General features: G+C 37.5%; 1 protein-coding gene across 3 annotated transcripts in view; it reads left to right on the plus strand.

Moving 5' to 3' along the window:
• The window catches only part of Fsd1l (fibronectin type III and SPRY domain containing 1 like), a 61156-nt gene that overhangs the window by 26015 nt on the left and 11749 nt on the right, over nt 1-23392 (plus strand). For 2 of the 3 annotated variants that reach the window (XM_036177625.1, XM_036177626.1), the window contains exons 5-9: nt 630-652; nt 4360-4481; nt 11389-11598; nt 13095-13193; nt 17260-17389. In XM_036177625.1, coding sequence (XP_036033518.1) covers nt 630-652; nt 4360-4481; nt 11389-11598; nt 13095-13193; nt 17260-17389 — 584 coding nt within the window. Of the gene's footprint in view, nt 1-629; nt 653-4359; nt 4482-11388; nt 11599-13094; nt 13194-17259; nt 17390-18059; nt 18093-23392 lie in introns of all 3 variants that reach the window. The other variant, XM_036177624.1, reaches the window with a different exon arrangement.

A 23392-nucleotide genomic window follows, 5' to 3' on the forward strand; every position in this document is an offset into this window, starting at 1 on the left:
GCTTTAGGTGATTTCATTGTTGTTCTCTGACTGTATAGACTGTGAACCCTTCCTAAACCTGTGTTTTCATTTTCTAAAAACAAAGACAGAAGATACATATACTAGGTGTGAGTTGCTAGCTTCTGTGACCCTCCTGAGGGAGAAACCCACTTGGAAGAGATGTTTCTTACATCTCCTTGTCTGAATCTCTGCTCTTAGAACTCATTCTTGGGAGCGAAGACTAGAACCCACAGTCTAGTTCTGGGTGCCAGCAGGGAAGCGTTCATTGACCTCAAAACTATCGGGGTGTGTAGAAATGTGTGTACAAGACTAGCAGACTGAATAAAAAGGAAGGGTATTTTGATAAGCTTGTGTTAAAAAATACAATTATAGTTCTGTGAAATTAGTTGAAATGTTAAATTTTCTTCCTTTCATGGTGATTGATGGGGGGTCTCTAGTCTACTATGGTTCTAACATCACTTTATCAAGCTTACGTGAACTATACAGATTTCTTGTCACTTACGTTTTGATGAATTATGAACTAATCTGTTGCAGGGTTTATATGCTAACTTTTCTTGCATGTCACTGCCATTGAACTTGCATGAAAAGCACTAACTACCTTCTTTCTCTTCTCCCTGATTGGCTCCAAGGCTGCCAGACAGATCAAGGATAGGTATGGTATAAAACCTACATTTTTATTTAAGTGTCAATATTGAAGTCAGAAATGAAATTCAGAAACCATTTTTCTTAGAATTCTGTTGATGAAAATAACAATATGTAATGGTTACATACAAAGAAAAGAAAATGTGCTCTGTATATCTTAGAATGACCAGTAAACTTTTTAAGGTCACATTTTAAGTTGTGAAAATTACATATTTCTAAGAGAATTTCATTTCTGGTTTAATACTATAGTTAGCTTTAGTTTTAGAATAGTTCTTAATTAGTTTAGTATTGAATAGTGATCTATTTTGAATAACTTAAAGTACATCTTTCTGGGATGCAGTTTTTGCTGCTGATTTTAAATGCCAATGGATCTGGTTTTTAGAGAAGCCCAGTGCTGCCAAGTGTCTGCAGGAGCTGAGGCTCCTCACTGCTGTCCTGGTTAACCCCGTGTGTTCTCTGTCCTTTTCTGGTGCCACCCCTTCTTCTTCTAATGCCACCACCACCGTGTTTATCCTGTGGGAAAAACTCAGGAAAACTATTAAGTGCCTTGGCTTAGAAGGTGACTCTCATTGTAGAGTAGGACTATAAAAAGGCATCTAGCACTTGCTGGAACAATGTGTGAGTGTTCAAGGAGCTGAGGTGACATTTGGAGTGTCACTGACCTGCCTGCCTAGTCACTGAGCATTGTTTGTAACTTCAGGTTTTTATCTCATGATCCTGAGAATCTCTTCAGTCTCTTCAAGTCTAGATCAGTGTATCCATCAGGTTAATTCACAGAAATACTCATGGATTGTGTGAAAACCAGTGTCCCTTGTTCATTTGAAGCAATTTCCTACTGTGTTTCTTTTGTAGCTGATCATGGAGGAAAGGGGACAAGATTTGCATAGTGTCAAACATTCTTAGCACAAACACTGATGTCCATTTCTGTAGATTTTCTATTATGAGGTGGCTAATGATGGAGCTCCTTTTGCTAAGAGCTGGATATAGGGTGATCACTAGGGTTTGTTGCTGTTCTAAGAGGTGCTTTTCACTGTTTTCTAGGCTGTCCCTGAACTCTGGGTCCAAGCATGTTTCCTGCCTCAGGTCTCAAGTAGGCAGGACTGCAAGTCCATACTGTGTGCTCGGTGAAAAGAACTGTGTGAGGAATGGGTGCGAGCAAAGTCCTTGATACGGTCAATTTGTCTGCTGAGACTAGCCAGGAACAAGCCTCCCACACCCAGGCTAGATTATTGCTCCTTACTAGCTGTTACTCCATAACATCCCACTGTGGTTCCTGATTTTTCTGCTTTAGAAATCAATTCCTAGCCAGGTTTTGTGTTGTCCAAAGAATCTTGAGAAACTTGGTCAAATCTCCCCTTCATTTCAAGATTCTGTTTCTGTGCTTCCTCAGCTCACATCCTTACTCCCAATGACCTCTGTGCAGGTTGGCTTGTCAGAGTTGAGTTTCAGGGCCAGCTTTGATGTCTTCTCTGCAAGATCCGTCCTGGCTTTGCCTCTTTCTCAGGCAGTCCCTTGATGGGATCGCATCAGGATCCCATCACAGGAGTTGGAGTCCCTTTCTTCCATTTTACTTAAAGCCTACACTGTTTTCTTTGGCTACCCACAGAGCATTTCTAGGTCTTGGCCTATTTTTAAAAAAACTTGATTAATGTGCTCATTTGTTTTGTAATTATTTTCTCATGACAGTAATAACTCTGGGAAGAAAGAGTCTTAATTCAGCTGCTACTATCAGAAAGAATCTAAGAAAGTCAAAATGAATTAAAACATCAAAGCAGCATGGTTTGAGAATGTCTTATCAATTTTAGATTTTTAGTTTGTACTTTAAGGCTAACTTGTCTAAATATATTCAGTTTAAAAATAAATACAGTTCTTTTAATATTGTACCTCTGAATTATTCACATAAGTTTTTTTTGTTTTTTGTTTTTTCCTTTTCTTTCTTTCTTTCTTTCTTTTTTTTTTTTTTTTTTTTTTTTTTTTGAGACAGAGTTTCTCTTTGTAGGCTTGGCTTCCCTAGAACTTGCTCTGTAGACCAGACTGGCCTCGAACTCACAGAGATCCACCTGCCTCTGCCTCCTGAGTTCAGGGATTGAAGGTGTGTGCCACCACTGTCTGACAATTCATACACATTTTTAAGTTTTCATTTTGACTAGAAATTTTTCTTATTTTTTCTATTGGAAGTGTCATTTCTACTGTATTTTGGGGGCATTCGTTTTCTTTGTGTTTATTGTTGATTATGTCAAGTTTTTGTAGATTTTGGCATTTTTTAAAATTAAACAATCACTTCATTGGGTATAGAAGAAACCAGTGAAATTCAAACTCATTCACTAATTGAGCATCTACGCTCTATCTCAACTCAGTGTCATGCTCTAGGACTCTTAAAGAATACTCAGGGCTGTACAGAACTGCACAGGTAAAGCTGAGCCTTTGTCCTAACTTACCAGTATACTAGAAAGCCTTCTTTGAGATTCTTTGAGAACCAACAGTTTAGTGCTGTACATGTGGAGGATATAGTACACATTTGGTTTCTGAAGTATTCAGTGTGAGTGCCTTCCCCATGAACTGAATCACATTATTGTACTTTTTATTGATAAGCTAAATAATTGCTGCTTTTTTGTTGTTCTATTTCAGTGGTTACTTTGTTTTGAAACATCAGCAAGTTTGCCATCCTTCATCCCATTGATCTCTTGGTGGCAGATCCAATTGACTAGGCCTGGTGTTCCCTTTGTTCCTGTAGCTCTATTTATATCTTCTCTCAAACTGTGTACTAGGAAGAGAACACTGGTGAATAGTACTTCTGTATCTTTCTTTTTTTCTCCAAGGGTATTACAGGACTGACTGTGATATTTGTAGAAATTTACTGTAACATGAAATTAATGAAATTTATGATTAAGTCACAAGTTAATTGAATAAGAGTTTCTTTTCTTTTTTGTGTGTGGAAAAAAGAATCACTCATTTGGATAGCTGAGGAGAAGCAGATACAAATGAGCACACTTAAGTGGCTTTCCTTTTTAACAGCATATGAGTTTCTTTTAATTTTCAGTTTTATTAAGAACTTTCTCCCATATTTTTGATATAGTCAGGTCTGATTTGGCTTGATTCTTATTTTGTATTTTACTTCACATTTATTTGAGTGTTGTTGAATACTTCTTATTTAATGAAATAGAGATCCACTAGACTGCTTCTCATGGTGTCTTTCTAGGTAGTTGATGTTGATGATGAGAATGGTGTCTTGGTAGTGTGGAATTCCCTGTTCATGATCTCAGTTCTCTTCTTTGTCACTCATGGTCTGTCATTAGCAGGTTTTGCAGTATATAATGTCAGGCCCTTCTGCCTCTACCTTTGTTGAGAGCACATGGTGTAGCAGTGCCTGGAAGAAATGTTTGAAACAGGCTCATTGTTTGGTGAAAATGTGAGAAGCTAGCATTAGGACGTCAGTGAGACTATACACAGAGGCTCAGATGAATGGGATCTTGTAAACAGTGTTTATATCTTATATTGTTTATTGTGACATCCATCTATCTATGACATTTCATAAAATTGACTGGAATTTCAGCTTTTGATTAAATTTTCAAAAGACAAAGCAAATTTCTGTTTGACTGCTTTGTTACAGTTTCTATAGTCACTAAGTGAAATAATTTTATCTTGATTTTATAAATTATATAAAATTCATTATGTTACATTCATTTATTTTAAAAAGTATGTCTGTATTTACCATAGAGTCACAATGGCTTCAGCCTTTCGCCTCTCTTTGAAACCAAAAGTCAGTGACAACATGACACATTTAATGGTGGATTTCTCTCAGGAAAGACAGATGCTGCAGACTTTGAAGTTTTTGCCAGGTAAATACATTATTACATGGGAACTTTCAAATAAAAAAAATTATAAGATTTTTCCATAATGAAATATTTTGTTAGTATTGTTTTAATTCAATTTTTGTATTTTTAATGCTAAGTAGTATTTCCATTACCAAGTAATACTGTTAGTTGATATGTAAATTATTAGGACAATGGTGATTTGGGGAATTTTTTGTTTTTGAGATTGGCTATTTTGTTGTTGTTGTTCTTGTTTTATCTTTTATTCTTGTCTCATACGTTACATCCTGACCACACTTTCCCCTCCCTCCACTCCTCCCAGTCCCTCCCTGTACCTTCCCTCTCCCCCAGATCAACTCCTCCTCTGTTTCCCTTAAAAAAAAGAAAAGAAAATAACAAAAACAAAAAGACCTCTCAGGGATAGCCACTGAACATGGTCTAACAAAATACAATAAGACTGAGCACAAACCCCCACTCACATCACGACTGGACATTATGACTAGGAAATACTAACTGCACAAAACCATTTCTTCTCTGGATCCATAGAAAGACTAAGTTAATGATCATACTGCCTTGAGAGAACTCAGTGAGGGTAGCATAGGTGAAGAACTAACTGGTATGGTAGAAATCATGAGCTGCAGAGAAATACATAGAAGGACAGGTGAAAGAGAGGAGTGTAGATGAGAGGGAGAAGGAACACTGGTCCGTGTGTGGCCACATGGATGCGGGCTTTTCAGGATTCCAGGTGCCCCTGACAGCACTCAATTGGCTTGCAGTTTTCCACATTTAATGGTGCAAAGTGATAGACTTTCAGCAGAGACCCTGTTTTGAATTTGGGTCTTTTTCTAGGCAATATGCATCCCTACTCCACAGGTGAACGTTTGGATTTTTTTCTTTCTTTGGCAGTGTTGTCTTACACATGCTATGCACATGTTCTTAGCACTAAGCAACAACTCAAGCTCACAAGTGAACCTTTGAGTACTAAAAAGTTAAATCTCAGTTAATCAGCAGAATTTTGATGCTAGAACTTCAAATTTTCAAAACTAAAATAATGTGCTATTATCCCCCTTTATAAGCACTGTCTTGTGTCTTACAAATTTTTATAAGCTGTATTTTCATTTTCATTTAGTTTAAAATACTTAAAAATTTCTCAAGCCGGGCGTTAGTGGCGCACGCCTTTAATCCCAGCACTTGGGAGGCAGAGCCAGGCGGATCTCTGTGAGTTCGAGGCCAGCCTGGTCTACAGAGTGAGTTCCAGGAAAGGCACAAAGCTACACAGAGAAACCCTATCTCGGAAAAAAAAAATTCTCTTGAGATACTGTCTTTGACCCATGCATTACTTAGAAGTATATTGTTTAATATCTCAAAATATTTTAGTATTTTCAGCTCTTTTTCAATTGGTTATTTCTAGTTTAATTGAATTGTGGATTAAGAGCAAATATTGTGTTTTCTACCCTTGAAAGTTTGCTAAGCTGTGTCTTGTGGGCCAGAATGTAGTCTGTCTTGCCATAACTCCATAGGTATTGAACTGATTCAGTATTCTTCTGGTGCTACACACAGCAGGCCATAGATGTTAATTGCATGCAGTTTATTGATGAAGCTGATCAGTTCAGCAGGGTCCTTGCTGGATCTCTCTGTTTCTGGTGGAGCACTGTTGAAGTCTCAAATTGCCTGGATTCATGCATGTCTCTTTGCAGTCTTGTTAGTGTTGACTGATCAGACTCTTGTTTATTTCTTGTGGAATCATGAGAATCACCTTTTTTAAAATTAATTTATTTGTATTTTATGTACATTGGTGTTTTGCCTGCATGTATGTCTGGGTTCGAGTGTTGAATCCCCTGGAACAAGGGTTATAGACAGTTGTGAACTGCCATGTGGGTGCTGGGAATTGAACCTGGGTCCTTTGGAAGAGCAGCCAGTGCTCCTAACTGCTGAGCCATCTCTTCAGCGCCCCCACCCCCAACTACACACCTTTTTATCCTTGAAAATTCTCTTACTCTAGTGTCCAAAACGTAGATGGGCTGATTTTCCTTTCACTCATGTCAATCATGTCTATCTTCCTAATCTGTAAGTGATGTTATATTTAAGGTGGGTTTTCTATATACAGCATATCAAATGACTCTTGGATGATTCATTCTCATAATCTGTGTTTTTTAACTGCTGCATGTAGATCTGTGTATTTCTCTCTACAATCAAACAGACACACATTGTGTTTTCTCTAACTGAATTCACTTCTCACACTGTTTGAAGGTAGCACCAGATACACAGCTTCCAAGTTCAGTCCCCAAAATTTCTACTTTAAGCCCAATTGCAAATCTGAGGCCTTTAGAACCTGCTAGCTGATAAAGAGAATTGAGATTTGTGTCTAGAAAGAGAGAATCAGTCTTCTCCAAAGGGTGAGCCTCGTAATTGGTTATTCAGTATCAAGTTGTCAGCCCTTAAATCATATGCATTCAACTAACACTAAATGGACTGAGCAGATTGTATTTGTATATTTGGGCGTGTGTGTGTGTGTGTGTGTGTGTGTGTGTGTGTGTGTGTGTGTGTGTAAGTGTAACAGTAAGGAGGCCATGATTTTGAGGGTGAGCAAGGGAGGGTGGAGTACATGGGAGGGATTAGAGGGAGAAAAGGGAAATGATATGTTTATATTTTAATTAAAAAATAAAAATACTAATAAAATTAAAATTGAGATTCCCACAACCACCTCCTCAGGTATCATTGACTTGCTACAGTACCTCACAAAACTCAGAGAAGCACTGTACTTACATTTTCCAGTTTATTGCAAAGGCTATTTTAAAGGGTAAAAATAAATAGCTCAATGAAGAGATACTAAGATGAAGTCTGCAAGGAGGCTAGGTGCAGGAGGTTCTTTCCATGTGGGATTTTGCATGGGTAAGTTCTTAATCAGCTTTCTCTTACTGTAACATATTCAGCTTCCCAGAAGTTCTCTGAACCTAGTTACTTTGGTTTTTATGGAGACATCATTGCATACATAAGATTACCAGTGGAGTTGGTGAGGAGCGTCCACAAGAGCCTCTCTCTTTAGATTCTCTAGCATTGGGACTAGAAAGGAATTATAACTTATTCTCTGAGTTTCTGCAGCTTGCTTTGATAAAGTGTTTATGAATCAGTAATCATGATGAAACCAGTATATATGTATCATAATATCACACAATATTTTATGTAAATGACATGGTAACCACACTCCCCAAAAATCCTAGCAATGGTAGACAAAGAAATAGGAAATGCAACCCATTCAAAGCATTTTTTAAATGGAAAAGGGAAGAGAAGGAGAAGAAACAAAAGAACTGCAAGACAAACAGAAACCAAGTGGCAATCAGTAAATCCTTCCCCATCAGTAATTAAATGTAGGGCTGGAGGAATGGAGCAACAGTAAAGAGTACTGAGTATTTCTCAGAGCACTGGATTTGATTTCATGTATCCATGTAATAGCTCATTCCAGTCCAGGGAATCCAGTGCCCCCTTCTGATCTCTGCAGCTATGCACATGGTCTATGTACATATACACTGGCAAAATACTCATATACATAAAATAAATCTTAAAAATCATTAAATGTAAAATAATTAAAGTCTTAAATGAAACAGAGTGCTCAAATGGATTAAGAGCAAAGACCCAATTATATGCTGTTTGTAAGAGTAGAGTCTTGGATGCAAATAATGTGAGTGAAGAGATAAATGTTAGTTCTGTAGATCATTGTTAGACAACTTAAATAATCCTTTTCCTCCCAAGAATCACTACTTCAATTTCTTTTCTCTTTAACCCCAGTGTTTAGTACTTTACTTTGTTTCACAAGATAGAAGAATCTTTGTGCTGATACACTTTTAGTGAAATGTCAGCTGATCTGAGATGTAGGTTATAGGGCGTCATGGTTATCTATGATCTGTTCTCTTGACAATGGGTAGTCTACATCATTTGCAGCAATAAAGACTAACAACTGTTATATATCATAGGATGAAACCTGTAAAATACATTAAGGAAGTTGATGATAATGACATGTGATAAATTTGTCTTATTAAGATGTATTATATTTTATAAGAATTATTCATATAATTATTTGCACAGAAAATTTGAATTTTGGGGCAATCTCATATTCATTAGAACTTGACCATCCTCTCCTCCTTTCAGCCTAGTATTATTTTACTGAGGTGCTTGCTTTGGTAGTTCTCATTTGCTTTGTATTTTAACTTTGTATATGTACCTCTGTTGCCTTTTTGTGAACATGTGTATGTATGTACATATGTGTGCATATAAATGTGTATACAGGGGTCAGGTATGTGGGCAGATGTACATGTCAGAATCCAGTTTCAGATGTTATTCTTCAGGCACTGACCACCATGTTTTTAAGGTAGAGTCTCTGACTAGTGTAGTAATACTTTTTCGTCAGACATTTTTGGACTACTATCTTGCAAATAATGTCATAGAGACTAATTAGTTATGAAAGCTTGGCTTTAGCATAGGCTTGCTCCCAACTAGCTCTTATAACTTAGTTAACCTGCTTTTATTAATCTTCATTTTGCCACATGGCTCGGTTACTTCTATTCTGTATAGTATGTCCGACTTGTTAAGTGTCTCACTGGCAACTCTCTGCCTCTTTTCTTCCCAGCATTCTCTCTGTCTCTAGAAGTTCCACCTAATCTCTCCCCTAGCTATTGGGCATTTAGCTGTTTATTAACATAGGTGGAGACACATCTTTGTAGTGTAAACAAATACTCTACAACAAACACCCCAGCCTGGGGCTTATTGATTAGAATAGGCTAGTTGGCCCTCAAGCTCCAAGGACTTACTTGTTTCTACTTCCTGAGTGTTCAAGTGCACTGGTACGTTGCCTGGCTTTTGTCCATCAGTTCTGGGCATGAATCTCAGATCTTTGTGGTAACTTTACTGACTGAGCTATCTTCCTGCTGTAATTATAAAAATTAGTACTTTGTTTTTATAATAGTTTTAGATTTATAAAAAATTAGGCAAATAGTAAAATTAGCATTTTGAAATCTATTTCTTCCTTCACTTTTACCCTATTATTATCATCTTGAATGAATAAGGTACATTTGAAACAATTGATGGACCAATGCTGATGGGTTTTTTTGTGTGTGGAGTTTTTTGTTGTCGTTGTTATTTTTAAGTTAGGGTCTCATTATGTAGCTCTGGCTGCCTTTGCCTCCTGAGTGCTGGTACTAAAGGTGTGCCCAGCTTGACAGTTTATTCTTAACTGATGTCTGTAGTTTGCAGTGGGGTTCTCTGCTGGTACTGCACAGTTCTCTGGGCTTTTACAGGAGCCATTTGTTGTTCCATTGGGAACAACAGAGTTTCCACAGGAATTGCTGCAAGCCGCAAAAATATATGAAGTAGGATTTCAGCTGATTATGACAAACTAATAACTGGAAGAAGCCAAGGGCCTTCCAGAGGTCAAGTGGAGGCTCAAGGAGTCTTGGTGATACTGGCTTTTGATTATTAGCCGTTTCCTACTATGAATTTATTGTGTAAATTATTGTAGCTTTTCCATCATTCTTTGGGCACAATTTCCCTTCTACTAAAGGAATATTTAGATAACCTTCTGAGCAGTAACGTAGCCAGGATTCCTAATTTCATGCCTTCCTGTAATTATTGTCATTAGCAGCATCTGGCCAGGACCATCCCTGGATGGACAAAAGTATCTTATCAGAGATACTTTTGTACTCTCTAAGAACAGACTTAAGCATCCTGACTATCTGTTTGAGAAGGCCTGGGGGATGTGCTAATTAAGTTTAACTTTCTCCTTTCCAAAGTCTTATCTCTAGTTTTAGATCCACCCTTAACAATTAATTCAGAACTAAAGGGTTCCAACTGACAGGTACATCTAGCTCTGATGGAAGTTGCCTAGCCAAGTTGCCTAGCGACTGAGCCCACTTGCCAGAAACAGCAGGAGCAGGGATAGTTTGGAGAGATAAGGATAAAAGGGATAAAAGGGCAGTTTTATTTTCAAAGAAGGTCTAGACAGAGAAGAGAAAAGAGAATGGAAGTACTAGATGGGGAAGAACTGGGGAGGAACAAACTGAGATAGTGAAGAACTAGATTGAAGGGCTAGAAGATTGTACTAGAGGAACGAGATGAAAGATGAGGAAGAGCCAGATGGGGAAGAACAAGATGAGGAAGAAGGAGATGGTCTGAGAGGAGCTGAGATGGGAAAGAACTAGATGGGTGAGAACCTGGATGGGGTGGAACTAAGATGAGAGAATTAAGATAGAACTTAGAGGACAGCAGATCAATGTAGAGAGAAAGCAGGCAAGAGAGGAGCTAGGCATGAGAACAGAACTGAAGCTGAGGAGACAGAATTTTATCCCAGAGGAATAAAGTAGATGGACAAAAGAGCTTGGTGTACTTAGATTCTTTTCCAGAAAATAATTCTCACTGTTCGTAGCTTCTCTTCTGGGCCCCTCGGAAGATTATTAAGGCTGGTCCTTATTAATATTCGAGAGGGAGTAAGTTCCCTACTGTTAAATTCTCTTTTGCTCTATCCCTCACCCCTATATCCCACAGTGATAATGTGGACTCTTCGACAGTTCCATATAGGTTTGGGTTGGGTTTTCCCCATCTTTGGTTATTTCATTTGCAAAGAAAATTTTCTTCTTGTTTAATTTGACTGTTTCCTTTTATTTTCTTGTCTTGCTGGATTTAGATAGGACTTATAGTAAAATGTTGAGTAGTGATAATGAGAAGGGAAGATCTTCACCCTAGTTTTGCAGTCTTGGGGTAAGGTATTGTGTTTCTCACCATTAAGTATGTTAACTCTAGGCTTTTTTTCCTTCTCTTAGCCTGATTCACTTTTGAATATGTAAAAAAAGAAATAGCAAAGGTTGAATGCCAAGCATAAATACTTGATTAGTGTTATAATATGTGATATTATATGATGATCCCCACTCCTTTTTCTTCTCTGCAGTTCCAAAAGCTCCAGAGATAGAGCCAGTAGAGTGTTTGGTGGCTGACAACTCTGTAACTGTAGCTTGGAGAATGCCTGAAGAAGATAATAAGATTGACCACTTCATAATGGAATACAGGAAAACAAATTTTGATGGACTTCCACGCGTGAAGGATGAGCGATGCTGGGAAATGATTGATAACATTAAGGGTACTGAATATACGTTATCAGGTAACCTGACAGCATTTCAGGATTCTAATCCTTAGAAAATAGGTGTAATTAAGAAAAAATTTTGATATTTTAAATGATAAAACTAAGTGCTATTAGCCAAACTGATTTTTTTAGATATTTATTATGTGAATGAATTTCTGTTAAAATATCAGTAAAACTTTTAATTACTTGATGTCTGCAACTGGCTTAAATAGTGTATGCAAAGCAAATATAAAAGAGTGTTTTGGAAATACTATTTCAAAATAATCTATTTTTCCTTCTTTTTTTTTTTTTTCTTGTATTTTAGACAGACTAACTGTGTAGCCCTAGCTCACCTGGACCTCACTATGCACCAGGCCAAGCTTGGACTTTGCCTCCTGAGTACTAGGATTAGGGCATGTGCCACCATACCCAGTTAATCCTTTATTTACATTTTAATTTTTTATTAAATAAACAGACTGCTTATTTTATTCAAACCTCCTCATTTCAGGGATGCTGTAAACACCATTGTTTTCCCTTCTGCAAGATTGATTACCTCCATGTTAACTCAGAATTGGGACTTAGCTAAGATTGTGTGTGTGTGTGTGTGTGTGTGTGTGTGTGTGTGTGTGTGTGTGTTGGCCTTTTGAATGCTTTTAAGAAAGGTATCTTAGTATAATGAAGACTTTTGATGCTTTAAATGACAAAATATTAGCCAAGTTTTTCGGTGCACCCTATGCAGAGTAGGATCCATTAGGAGCTGTCCTGTTGAGTACTGATCCTTCCCAAGAGCTGGTCTTCTGTACAGTAGGCACGATGTGCACACAGCGCACCAGAGTTAATCAACACACCTGAACGATTAGGAATGGATTTTGTAATTTTTACTTCAGTCAAGTTGGTAACAGTCTTACAGCTAGTAATATTTGGACTAAGATTTAAGTCTAGGTATCTCTACACAGGTCATGGTAGTTTTTGTGCTTTACTTCCTTTCATTTCTCATATAAAAACAAGTATTTCATATAAATACACAAATTCCTTAGGGGTGTTTACTTTCCAGAAACTGGATGAATATGCTGTTGTAAATGGTGACACTGTCCTTGAATGAAATACTTAGGCTTTCTGTTGTTGTTGCTGCTGCTGCTGCTGTCTTCGTCATTGGTTTGTTGTGGTTGTTCTCATCCTTTGGAGATAGGCTTTGCTTTGTAGCCTGTGTGAACCTGGAACTAATGATCCTCCTGTGTTGGCTTTCTAAGTGCTGGTATTACATACAGTACAGTGCCACTTCTAACCAAGTCTGAAAGGGTACTACTGTTGTAGTTATCACTATGTTGAAAATGTTGGTAATTGTATAATTTATTTATTTTGAAGAAAATATTAGGTAAGTCATTATTCTTATTGTCAGACAGTATCAACCATTTAACATAAATCCGTATTCTTCTCAAGTAAAGAGATTTCTAAGGAGAACAAAAAAATGTCTGTTTGATGATGCATATTCACCCTTCTTTACTTTTTATGACTAAAAACTTTTATTTTTTTAGGCTTAAAATTTGATTCAAAGTATATGAATTTCAGAGTACGAGCTTGCAACAAGGCTGTGGCTGGAGAATACTCTGACCCAGTGACCCTAGAGACCAAAGGTGAGACTGGTACCCAGTTGTACAGCAGGAGACAGAACTTACCATCAGAAGTTATTGAGAGTTTGTTAGGGTCATTTCATGTGTGGTTGGATTCCTTCCTGCCACCTGCTTCTCCCTTTTCCAGTGCAGGAAATAGAGGACAAAAGTAGGGCAGAGTGGTGGTGGTTTTTATTGGATTTTTCCCTTATAATTATATTCATGTGAGCAAAATAGACTGAGATGATTACTTTTTCAAAATTTCTGTGATTCAGTTCATTTTTGTTTATTTGGTTTCTTTTTAAGTTACGTTTTTATTTGTTTTGTGTGCACATGTGTTTGTGGTGGAGGCACATGCCATAGCATGCATGAAGAGGAGAGAGGACAACTTGTAGGAGGCACTTCTCTCCAGATGTGGGTCCCAGGGGTCAAGTCCAGGTCAGCAGGCTTGGAAGCAGTTGCCTTCCCTGCTAAGCCATCGCAGTGTCCCAAGGCGATGCTATTGTATTTGTCTCTGGAGGTTTAGTTCACATTTTGGGTTAGTTAAATACATAAGCATTGCTGGAGTGGTCTGTAATTTTCAGAGAATTAATTATGAATCAATAACAAAGAAGTTCCCTCTATTTTTCCCAAATTTTCTTGCAGTTATTACCATTTATATAGTTTATTAATAATTATATAGCATACACATTAATGTCACAATAATGACAAATTATTCATTTGGTCATTAAGATCATCTTGAGAGATCACTGCTGGATATTACTGATATCCATAATGCAAATGAAGAAAGGAAAGTTGAAATATGTACTATTTACCACAGTTCCTAGATCTGACCTAGATAGGTAAAAGAATCTCTTCTGGGTTCTAGGCCATTCTTTATTGTAGGCTTCTAATCCAAGTGCTTTTCTCTCAGAGAAGTTTAGATTTATGAATGTCTCCTTTTGTAACACAGAAGAATGGTTAGGTATTTGCCAGTTTGAAAGCCAATCTTCTAGAGCTCCCTCACTTGCAAGGTGATAATTGCCTGAGTTTCCTTCCTGAGTTAGACTTTACATTGTAATTGGTACTTGAGACTTGGAGCATCCCACTGACTTGTAGTTTATGTATTTTTATGATACATTTGGATAGATATGCATGCTAGAAAGTTGCTATTATCTAGATGATAAATATATTCAACAATAAAACTAAGTCCTATAACCTGACCCCAGGCCCTGTGCATGATAGTCAAGTGCTTGAGCCTTCAAGGCCTGTAATTTTTTGATGCTACAAACAACTGTTTGTGGCATAAAGGCCTAGAAAAATTCTCAGTTGAAATAATTTGAATTAGCAAATAATTTTACTTGAGAATTACACATAGCTTAGTGAGGAAATGTAATAATTACTTTGAATTACTTATTATCAAACCGAGATTTTAATTACATAGTAACTAACTGAGATACTACTGTTTTCAAAAAGGTTTCTGTATTTCAAAGCCTTGTCAAATTTCCAGGCAGATAATCTTTTCTACATGACTTGAGCTACTTTTGGCCCTTATCAGGAAAGATTGCATTGCTGTAATTATTTATCCAAGGAACATCAGATCTTTGTGTTGTTAGTGTTCCTTTTCGTTGTCTCTTGATAGTTGGTGAACAAACTTGCACCTAACTGTGACAAGCTGTAAATTTTATAATAATTAAGTTGAAAACTAAATGGTTGGCTTATGGATTCCTGGGAGTCTGAAAGCTGCTTTAGCAGTGTCTGGATTTGACTAAGCAGGCTCTTGATTGATCTTGGGTTCATAGAGAGCGACTAAGCTGATTCTGGTCTCTGGCGTCTCTAGCAGTAACTTCCTAAGGTTATCCTAGATTGAAACACAACCCCGAGACCCAGTAACTGTGATTCTGATCTTCAGGGAGTCCCAAATCAAATATTATACGACTATAGATTACAAAATTTCTGGGATTATTTTGTAGCATTGATGTGACTATTAATGAAAACATAAGCATTGTAGGGAGGTTGTCCATGTTTTTAAAAACAATTCAACATTGTTTACTAAGTTGCTTGGCTTGTTCCTGCTGCTTTTGACTACCGAGTACCAATCAGTATACCAACAGAGAATGGAGGGAAGAGGAGCGGCAATTAAATAGCTCAGGCCTGTGAAAATTTAACACAGCTAGCATTGTTTATTTCTGTCTCTTTAATGTATGTAGCATTATTTCTTCTGGCATAAAAATTATAAAAGTGATGAGTACTGTTAAGTTCTTATCACCAGATATTTTAAATATATTATCTTTTTCTTTCTTGTAAAGATAAATTCTATTACTATAACAAACTTCTCTCCAACTTCAAATAGTGCCTGTGGTTGAGCTTTATAGTAATCGAGACAGCTAATCCTTTCTCAGCCCCCACTCTCTACTCTTTTTTGCTTTTAGAGTTGTCCCTGTTACCTTAGAGAAGGTGTATGACTTAACAGAGGTCTAATAAAGTATAGTGTCAGTAGAAAGAAAGAAACTAAACATGACACACTCTTGAAAACCTGTGCCCTTCTCTTTGGATGGTATGGTATTTGATGAGTCGGGTCACAAGTGATTTGGGGTGGTGTCTTTTCCTGCCACCCAGGTGGCTGGTGGCTCTTTACTGCATCATAAGAACTACTGAGGAACAGCCTAGGATGCATCTTTCTGATGGCCTCAGGATTTTTGTAAGCTATGGGCATTGGTGGCACCTTCATGTTAAAGCCAAGTTTTCTTTCTTCCAAAAATGTAGATACTCTTAACTGCATAACCTAATACCTAACATACAGAAGATAACTGTTTCCATAAAGCAGTTGACTTTAGACATTTCTCAGTGTATCTACCTATTAAAGAATTCTATCTTCTTTTTACTGAAAAGCTGCATTATTCTTCCTCTGTTTACTTCTGCTTAGATGCAGCTTTTGAAAGTGATCGACTTCCTTGTGTAGTATGACATTTAGTAGAGCTGTGAAGTCAGTAGATTTTTATTCAGATGTTTCATAAGTGAAACAATGAACAATAACTGTGATGCATGTTGGAATTGAATTGCTCTTGCCAGAATCAGGAATAAAAGGACACTTCATCCACTGGGTAATCATTGGGTCTTAGGTGCTTATCTTGTTTGGTAATGCATATTTTACAGGCTCAAAAAAGCCTCAGCTAATTTCAACTAATATCTGTAAGCAAAATGGTATATTATAAAAGAATATTTTTTAATCTGTAATTACCAAAAATTGAACTTTTGGCAGGAGATGTAGCAGAAGCAGATTAACTTGTAATTATGTAGCTGAAACCTTCTAAGATAGTTTGGAAATTGCATTATAAAATAGAAGAAACAGCATTGTACATCTCTTGAATCACTCATTTTAATGATTTTTTTTCTCAGTTTCTAGAAGGGAAGCTAATACTATGTTTCACCAATTTCCCCAATAAGCACTTCCAAGGATTTTTTTGAACAGTACCTATAATTTCCTAAAACATCAAATAATCTGAAAAGCATAGGTTGTTTTTTGTTTGTGTTTGTTTGCTTTGTTTTCGTGAAGTGGATGCTTTCCCCTTCTCCTTGGTCAAACAAGACATCTGTCCTCTGGCTTGGTTCCTTTCCTTGTGTCACCGTTGTTGACTCTAGTGTATTTGTGCTGATCTCAGATTAGCACTAATGAGAGTTGAAGTGTGGAATTATTCATGTAGTAAAGCTTCTGAGAGAATACTTGTGCTATTTTTACATTATCATTTTATATACCATATTGCTTTTTCTTCCTCTGTACTTGTACCAATTCTCTTCTTTATTTAGTCAAAACAATCAGCTGATAATTCTAATAACATGAAATTTTGATTTCTGTGCTGATGGAGCATTCTGTAGAAGCAAAGATACCATCAGCAATGCAAGTGCACTGTGCTTGGTTAGTGTATTGGATATGCAGAGAAAATATAATTATAAACTACAACCTAAGCATTGAGAGTTTTTTATGTGAGGGTTAAGGATTGGAGCTTCTTTCTCTTTGCACAGAATTGGCTCAGTTGAGTAAGAAATAATATGGCAGGTGTGTTCTAGACAGTGGAGACATCTTACATTTGTTAACCATTGTCTTGGGCAGCACTTAACTTCAGTTTAGATAACTCATCATCACATTTGAACTTGAAAGTTGAAGATTCCTGTGTAGAGTGGGATCCTACTGGAGGAAAAGGCCAAGAAAGTAAAGTTAAAGGAAAAGAGAATAAGGGCAGGTAAGTCAGTTCATGAAACCTGTTATGTGGATAAGTGTTTATGCATTGATTCCTCTGTGGCCGCAACTGATACTGAATTTCTTACTTTATGGACAGGTGTTTTATGTTGATTCTTATTTGACAATAATTAATAATTTTAATGTTTATTTTACATAGTAATATGTTTATGATTATGTTAGTAAATCAGAGGTGAAAAATATTGTATCAACTGTCAAAACTTAAATTTGTAACATTTTTCATGCCTTTTCTTAATTTCTTTCATATCTGTTCATGCATTTTTATTTTAGCAGTCTCTTCTTTAACGTTATAGATACACCAATCTGAAGTAGTTAAAGAGAAGTTTCTTGACCTCTAGCCAGCCGTATAGGTCGGTCATCTGTCTTACCTGAAAGAGAGCTGCACTAAGTGACAACGTTGAGCATTTCTACCCTAAGCTTTGCTGCTTAAGAGCAATCCATTGAACTTTAGAGGCAGGCTTGAGGACCTTTCGTTTTTGTTATAACTTTTCTCAATGAATCAGAATATGGAAACCATGAGCTTTTAATGGTAAAGACTTGTGAGTTAGAACAGTGAATCAAAAACCACTCAAGCAAGAATTCAGTTCTGTTGTAAGATGTTAAATTTAAGTAGTGAAGTAGTGTCTTAACAGTTGCCTATTTTTATCTGACAGTGTCCATGTTACTTCACTGAAGAAACACACAAGGTGATGATCTGTGTCTGTCTAGTTCTAGGAGGACTTAGTATCTAGCTTGGCTGAATAATTTCTTTTAACCAATAAGCAGATGCCCTTGCAGCAGCCTTCCTAAGTTAAAATGCTGCTTTGTGTAGACTGTCTCTATTGGTGCTTGTGTTTTGAATTTACAGCATTGTAGTGAACTGCATTCTTTGAGTTACACTGTATGTGATAACAACATATGCTCAGCTTTAAAAGGACTATTTCTCATTTGATTTTTTTACCCTGCTTTTACTTATACTTGGCATCTTTCTTGTTTCACTGTATTCAATAACATTATTGGTTGCTTTTATATGTATTTGATATGAGACAGGCTTGGATTGTTCTATAATAATTATGTAATTTCAATTAAAAAATAATGAACATCATTGATAAAATGATTAGGACAATGCCAAAAATAGGGATCATTGCAGGTTGCTCAAGTAAGAAGATGCTTATGTGAAAATATCGTATATCTTTACCAGATACCCACATGTGCTCTCTTCTCAAAGATATCTCTCTTTTGGGTTTATGTTCTTCTGTATTGGTGAAAGTGATTGCATCTGTGTGGTAAATGCTGTTGAATTTGATAGACTACACAACATTTTATTTGGCAGCTAGGAAAATTGTAGATTGTATTTAGCATTTCAGACTATGTTATATCTTTCTCCTTTCTTTCCTTTTAAGGGTATTATATATGTTGGCTGTTTATGTTACATGAGTATCCCTTATCTGAAATGCTTGAGACTCAAAAGTATTCTAGATTTTGAAATATTTACACATATAAATGAGCTATCATAAGATTGGGACCCAACTCTAAATTCAAAATTTGTTTCATGTGCACCTTATAGTCATAGTCTGAAAATAATTAGTACATGTTTTAGTGTACCAGTGTTTTGACTGACTTGCTACAGGTTAGGTATGTCATTTCCTACTCATGGCACTGTAGTAGTGCTCAGAGTTTTCAGTATTGAAATGTTTCAGATTTTTAGATTAGGGCTGTTCAACATGTATATATTTATTTATCTCTTTCATAAATATTTGTTTGTTATAGAACATATTATAGATATTATGGGATTTATAGGGGTAAACACTGTCCTTTCTTTTAAAAAAAACTTAGTGTAAGTCATATAGATAAGATATATACACATGAAATAATGTACAAGGTGGTCATTGTGTGTAGTGATAAACTAAAAGAAAGATGTTCAGAGCTGCCAGATGTTGAGGTGGTCAATTAGAACTGTGTGCCAAGCAGTTATAACAAGAAAGTCTTTGCCGACTTGCTATTGTAGTGTAAGAAAGGTCACAGAGTAGAGGGTGCTCACTCAGCCTGTGTTCTCCTTTCCTCAGTTGAATGGCACCCAGGGAGGGTCCGGTGAATTAACCCAGGTTATAGATGAAGAGTATTGCCACTGGCAGAAAGCCCCAAGCAAAATGTTTGTGTTGAGTATGGAGTAGGATACTAAAGAAGTAGGGGATTAAGTGACAAAAACTGGTTCCCCCGTACACACACTTCAATAAAATGTCTTTGCATGGGCTTTTCTTCCATCAGAACAGGTCTCTTAACTAAAGCTGAGTAGGCCAAGAATTCTGAGTGCTCTCTGAGCACTGGTTTAGCTAGGGATAGGAGTCCCTCTAGAAACTGCTGTGGAACTTGGTGTTCTCCACACTTGGTATGAGCAGGGCTGCCCATAGGACACCAAGGTTCCCTACCCAGCCTCCTGCAAGCCTGCCTGGTATAGTCTTTGTAATCGTGTGTGAAATGTCACAGTAGGGTCACACTAGGTCAGGATCTAGATTAGGTCTATAATTAGCATAGTAGGGTCTGGAAGACCCTCATTCAAGAAGTGGTATTTAGACTGATTCTTCCAGAAGTGGAAGAATATGCGGTGTTTCTTCTTGCAATGAAGAAGAAATGCAGTAGACAAACGTAATCTGAAAATTAAAGAACACTGTGGCTGGCACATTTAGTTGTATACTCCTCTAAGGGTGACAAGACTAACAAGGCAGATTGGGACCAAAGCATGAGCCTACAAGATGAAATTGTTTATAGACAATATGAAAATTGATTATTTTAAAGTAGGGGAACCCATTCTGTTTATCTTACAGTAGTGAACAAGCTGAGTTGGGTGGCAAATCATTTGGAAAGCAGGTAAAACAATTTGCTCTAGGGGCTCCTCCATACTTAATCCAGTTATGTAGCCAAGGTCCCTCTAAGATGGATAGAGACTGGTTGGTACCCAAGGTGACGGCTGTTGTCCTTGCAAGAATGCGGAGTTGGAGGGTGGGAGTACTGAGATGAAACATTTTCTTGATTCAATAACTCTACAGCTAACCTGTCACCTCAGCAGTTCTCTCTCATTCTGTTTTTCATGCTTCCTTGTATTTCTTTACGACTGGTAAGTCACATTGATTTTAATTTTGGTTCTTTGGTTTTTTAGATGAACCCTTAATATACTTTGAAGCCAGACTTAGTAAAATGTTTCCTTTTTTCCTACTGTTACTGTCCTCTAAATGTTTGTGACTGTACCTGGAAAATAGTTTTCAAAATGAGTTTCTTCCCAGAAGACAATTGGACCCATCAGTGGAGGAGTAAATGAACTTTGGGTAGTTTCTGAAGATGTGTGGTTGATTCCGATTCTGTTGTGCCTTCTCAATTGATACTCGACACTTTGTCATAAAAAAAAATCTAGCTGGGCAGTAGTGGTGCACACCTTTAATCCCAGCACTCAGGACTCAGAGACAGGCAGTTCTCTGTGAGTTCAAGGCCAGCCTGGTCGACAGAGCTAGTTCTAGGACAGCTAGGGATGTTACAGAGAAACCCTGTCTTAAAAAACAAAACAAAAAAATTTAAAGACCGTATTCTTTCCAGTTTTAAGACTGAAAGAGCAGAGCTGGCCCTTCACCAATAATTACCTTATTTTAGCAAGGATACTGAGTATCTCCTGTGTGCTGAGGATGGCAATAAGATGCGTTTCCTGTTCCGTTACTTTTCCTTCCCTTACCATAGCAACCATGTATTGAAGGCACCACACACTAGGTTGCATATGCATTGTCTTTGTATTACCATCTTTTAGTCCATGCCTGTTGGTAAGGGAAGCACTTACTTCTTCAGTGGCTCCTTGCCCTGCCCTCCTGTGCCACTCTGATAATTTGTTTTTTAAGAGTTCTGCAAATGGGCCTGGGTGTGCAGCTCAGTTGCAGAGTGCTACGGTAACATGTGCACACCCCTGATCCCTCCCCTAGCACCGGAACAGGAAGGAAACAAACATTGCCAAGTTGTTACAGTTGTGCCTACATCTTAGCATCCTGGCTTGCTGCTTTTAATTCTTACTTCCCCTTAATTACACATTGACTATCACTTCTTTCTTGTCTCCTTTCGTTGATCATTGCTTGGTTACTCATGGCAAGACCTTTTTTACTTTCTTTCTCCATCTCTCAGCCGAGAAGCAATTACAGTCATGACTGTTAAGTGTGCCAGCCTCTCTAAATACACTGGTTTAAGAGTCCAGCTAGATGTAGTGAAAGGCTGCTGCTCTAAAGCAGAGTCCAAGTCTTCTCTAGTTCAAAATGTGTTCTCTCCAAAGACACTTGTTAGTTAAAACTATGTTTGTTGTCTGTAAATATTAATATATGAAACTCAATGAACTTGTGAAGAGGAAGGCTAATGTGCACTAATATTTTGATGGCTGAGTTAGGTGCCCAGTCATTTTTCCTGCTGGAGAAGCTCGTTTCAGATGCCAGCTTCAAATGACTGTTTAGCAAATACTTGTGAATTACACAGAAGTCTCCTATTGCACAGATGTTTCAGAGGTTTACAACTTTTTGTTATAATTTATGAGCCATGTTAGGCCAGTCTTATTTTTATTTTTAACCATGTTCTTTTTCAAGCTTTCCCAATGTTGCACCTAAAGCAGTGCTTCCCACTCTTCTGAAGCAACAGAATGGCCATTCTGAAATGTGCCCAGGAGCGAATATAAAGAGCAAGATAGCTGGTCCATGGGAAGTGAATCTAAAGAGCAGGATAGCTGGACCATAGGAAGCGAATCTAAAAAGCAGGATAGCTGGTCCATAGGAAGCGAATCTAAAAAGCAGGATAGCTGGTCCATAGGAAGGGGCCCTGCTGCTGCTTCCACTCCAGAGCCCTGTAGTAGCCTCTGGGGCGTTGTGGCTTCCCTTGAGTCCAGGACATGTTTTGAAAAACACCAACCTCAAGCAGCTTTGTCCTCCCCACCACAGGATAATGGGAAGGAGGATGTCTGTCTGCCTGTCTTCTGTCTATCCATCCACTTTTTTTCAATTTGAGAAAAACAGTATTGTCTTTCCCCTTTAGCTCAAGATACAATACTTGAAAACACAAAGAGTATTTATAATCAGGTTTTTATATAAAAAGAATCAAAAAGGAGAGAGTGATGTGGAATTTTTTTTTCTTTTTGACTTGTCACCAATTTGACAGTGTTTGCAGATTTTGTATTCTTACTACTTAATGACTCTTAACAGTGTTGCATCATAAGTACAAGCTTAGTAAGTTTGGTCAGGCCATTTTTTAAAAATTTTTTTATTTTTTGGTTTTTCGAGACAGACTTTCTCTGTAGCTTTGGAGCCTGTCCTGGACTCGCTCTGTAGACCAGCCTGGCCTCGAACTCACAGAGATCCTCCTGCCTCTGCCTCCCAAGTGCTGGGATTAAAGGCGTGCGCCACCACTGCCCAACCTGCCATATTTTTTAATAAACTAATTTGTATCCTAATTATGTTTGGTAATTAATTATCTACTAAATTTTTCAACCTTCTTGAAGGAGTTAAGAAATACATTTGTTCACAATAATGTTTGTGTTTATTTTCACTCTCGGCAGCCCAGCATTTGAGACAGACTCCACATGTAGCTCATTTTGGCTTCAAACCTGCTCTTAGACTCTCCTCAAACTTGCAGTCCTCCTGCCTCCACCTTTGAGTGCTGATAGTACAGGCATCTGCAGTGCAGCCACACTTGGGATTTTATGTTTCAGTCCTCTATCTTGGAGAACTTCTTGTAGGTTCTTTCTCCCACCTTGTTGCTCTTCCTGCCCCAGCAAGTGTCACAGAAGTGTCCATTTGCCAATCCTCCTTCATCCCTACTCACGCTATCTGAACAAACACAATGTGTAAGTTACAAAAAATTACCTTTTAAGGGAAAGAGTATTCTTTATTAATCTGACATGTTAAATAACTACTGTTAATAGTCTCTCACATATACTTTTGGTTTTTATTTACAGCAGTATTTATGCTTATGAATATTTTTCAATTTTTATTTT

This window comes from Onychomys torridus, chromosome 2, assembly GCF_903995425.1.
Source record: "Onychomys torridus chromosome 2, mOncTor1.1, whole genome shotgun sequence".
Taxonomy (NCBI): Eukaryota; Metazoa; Chordata; class Mammalia; order Rodentia; family Cricetidae; genus Onychomys; species Onychomys torridus.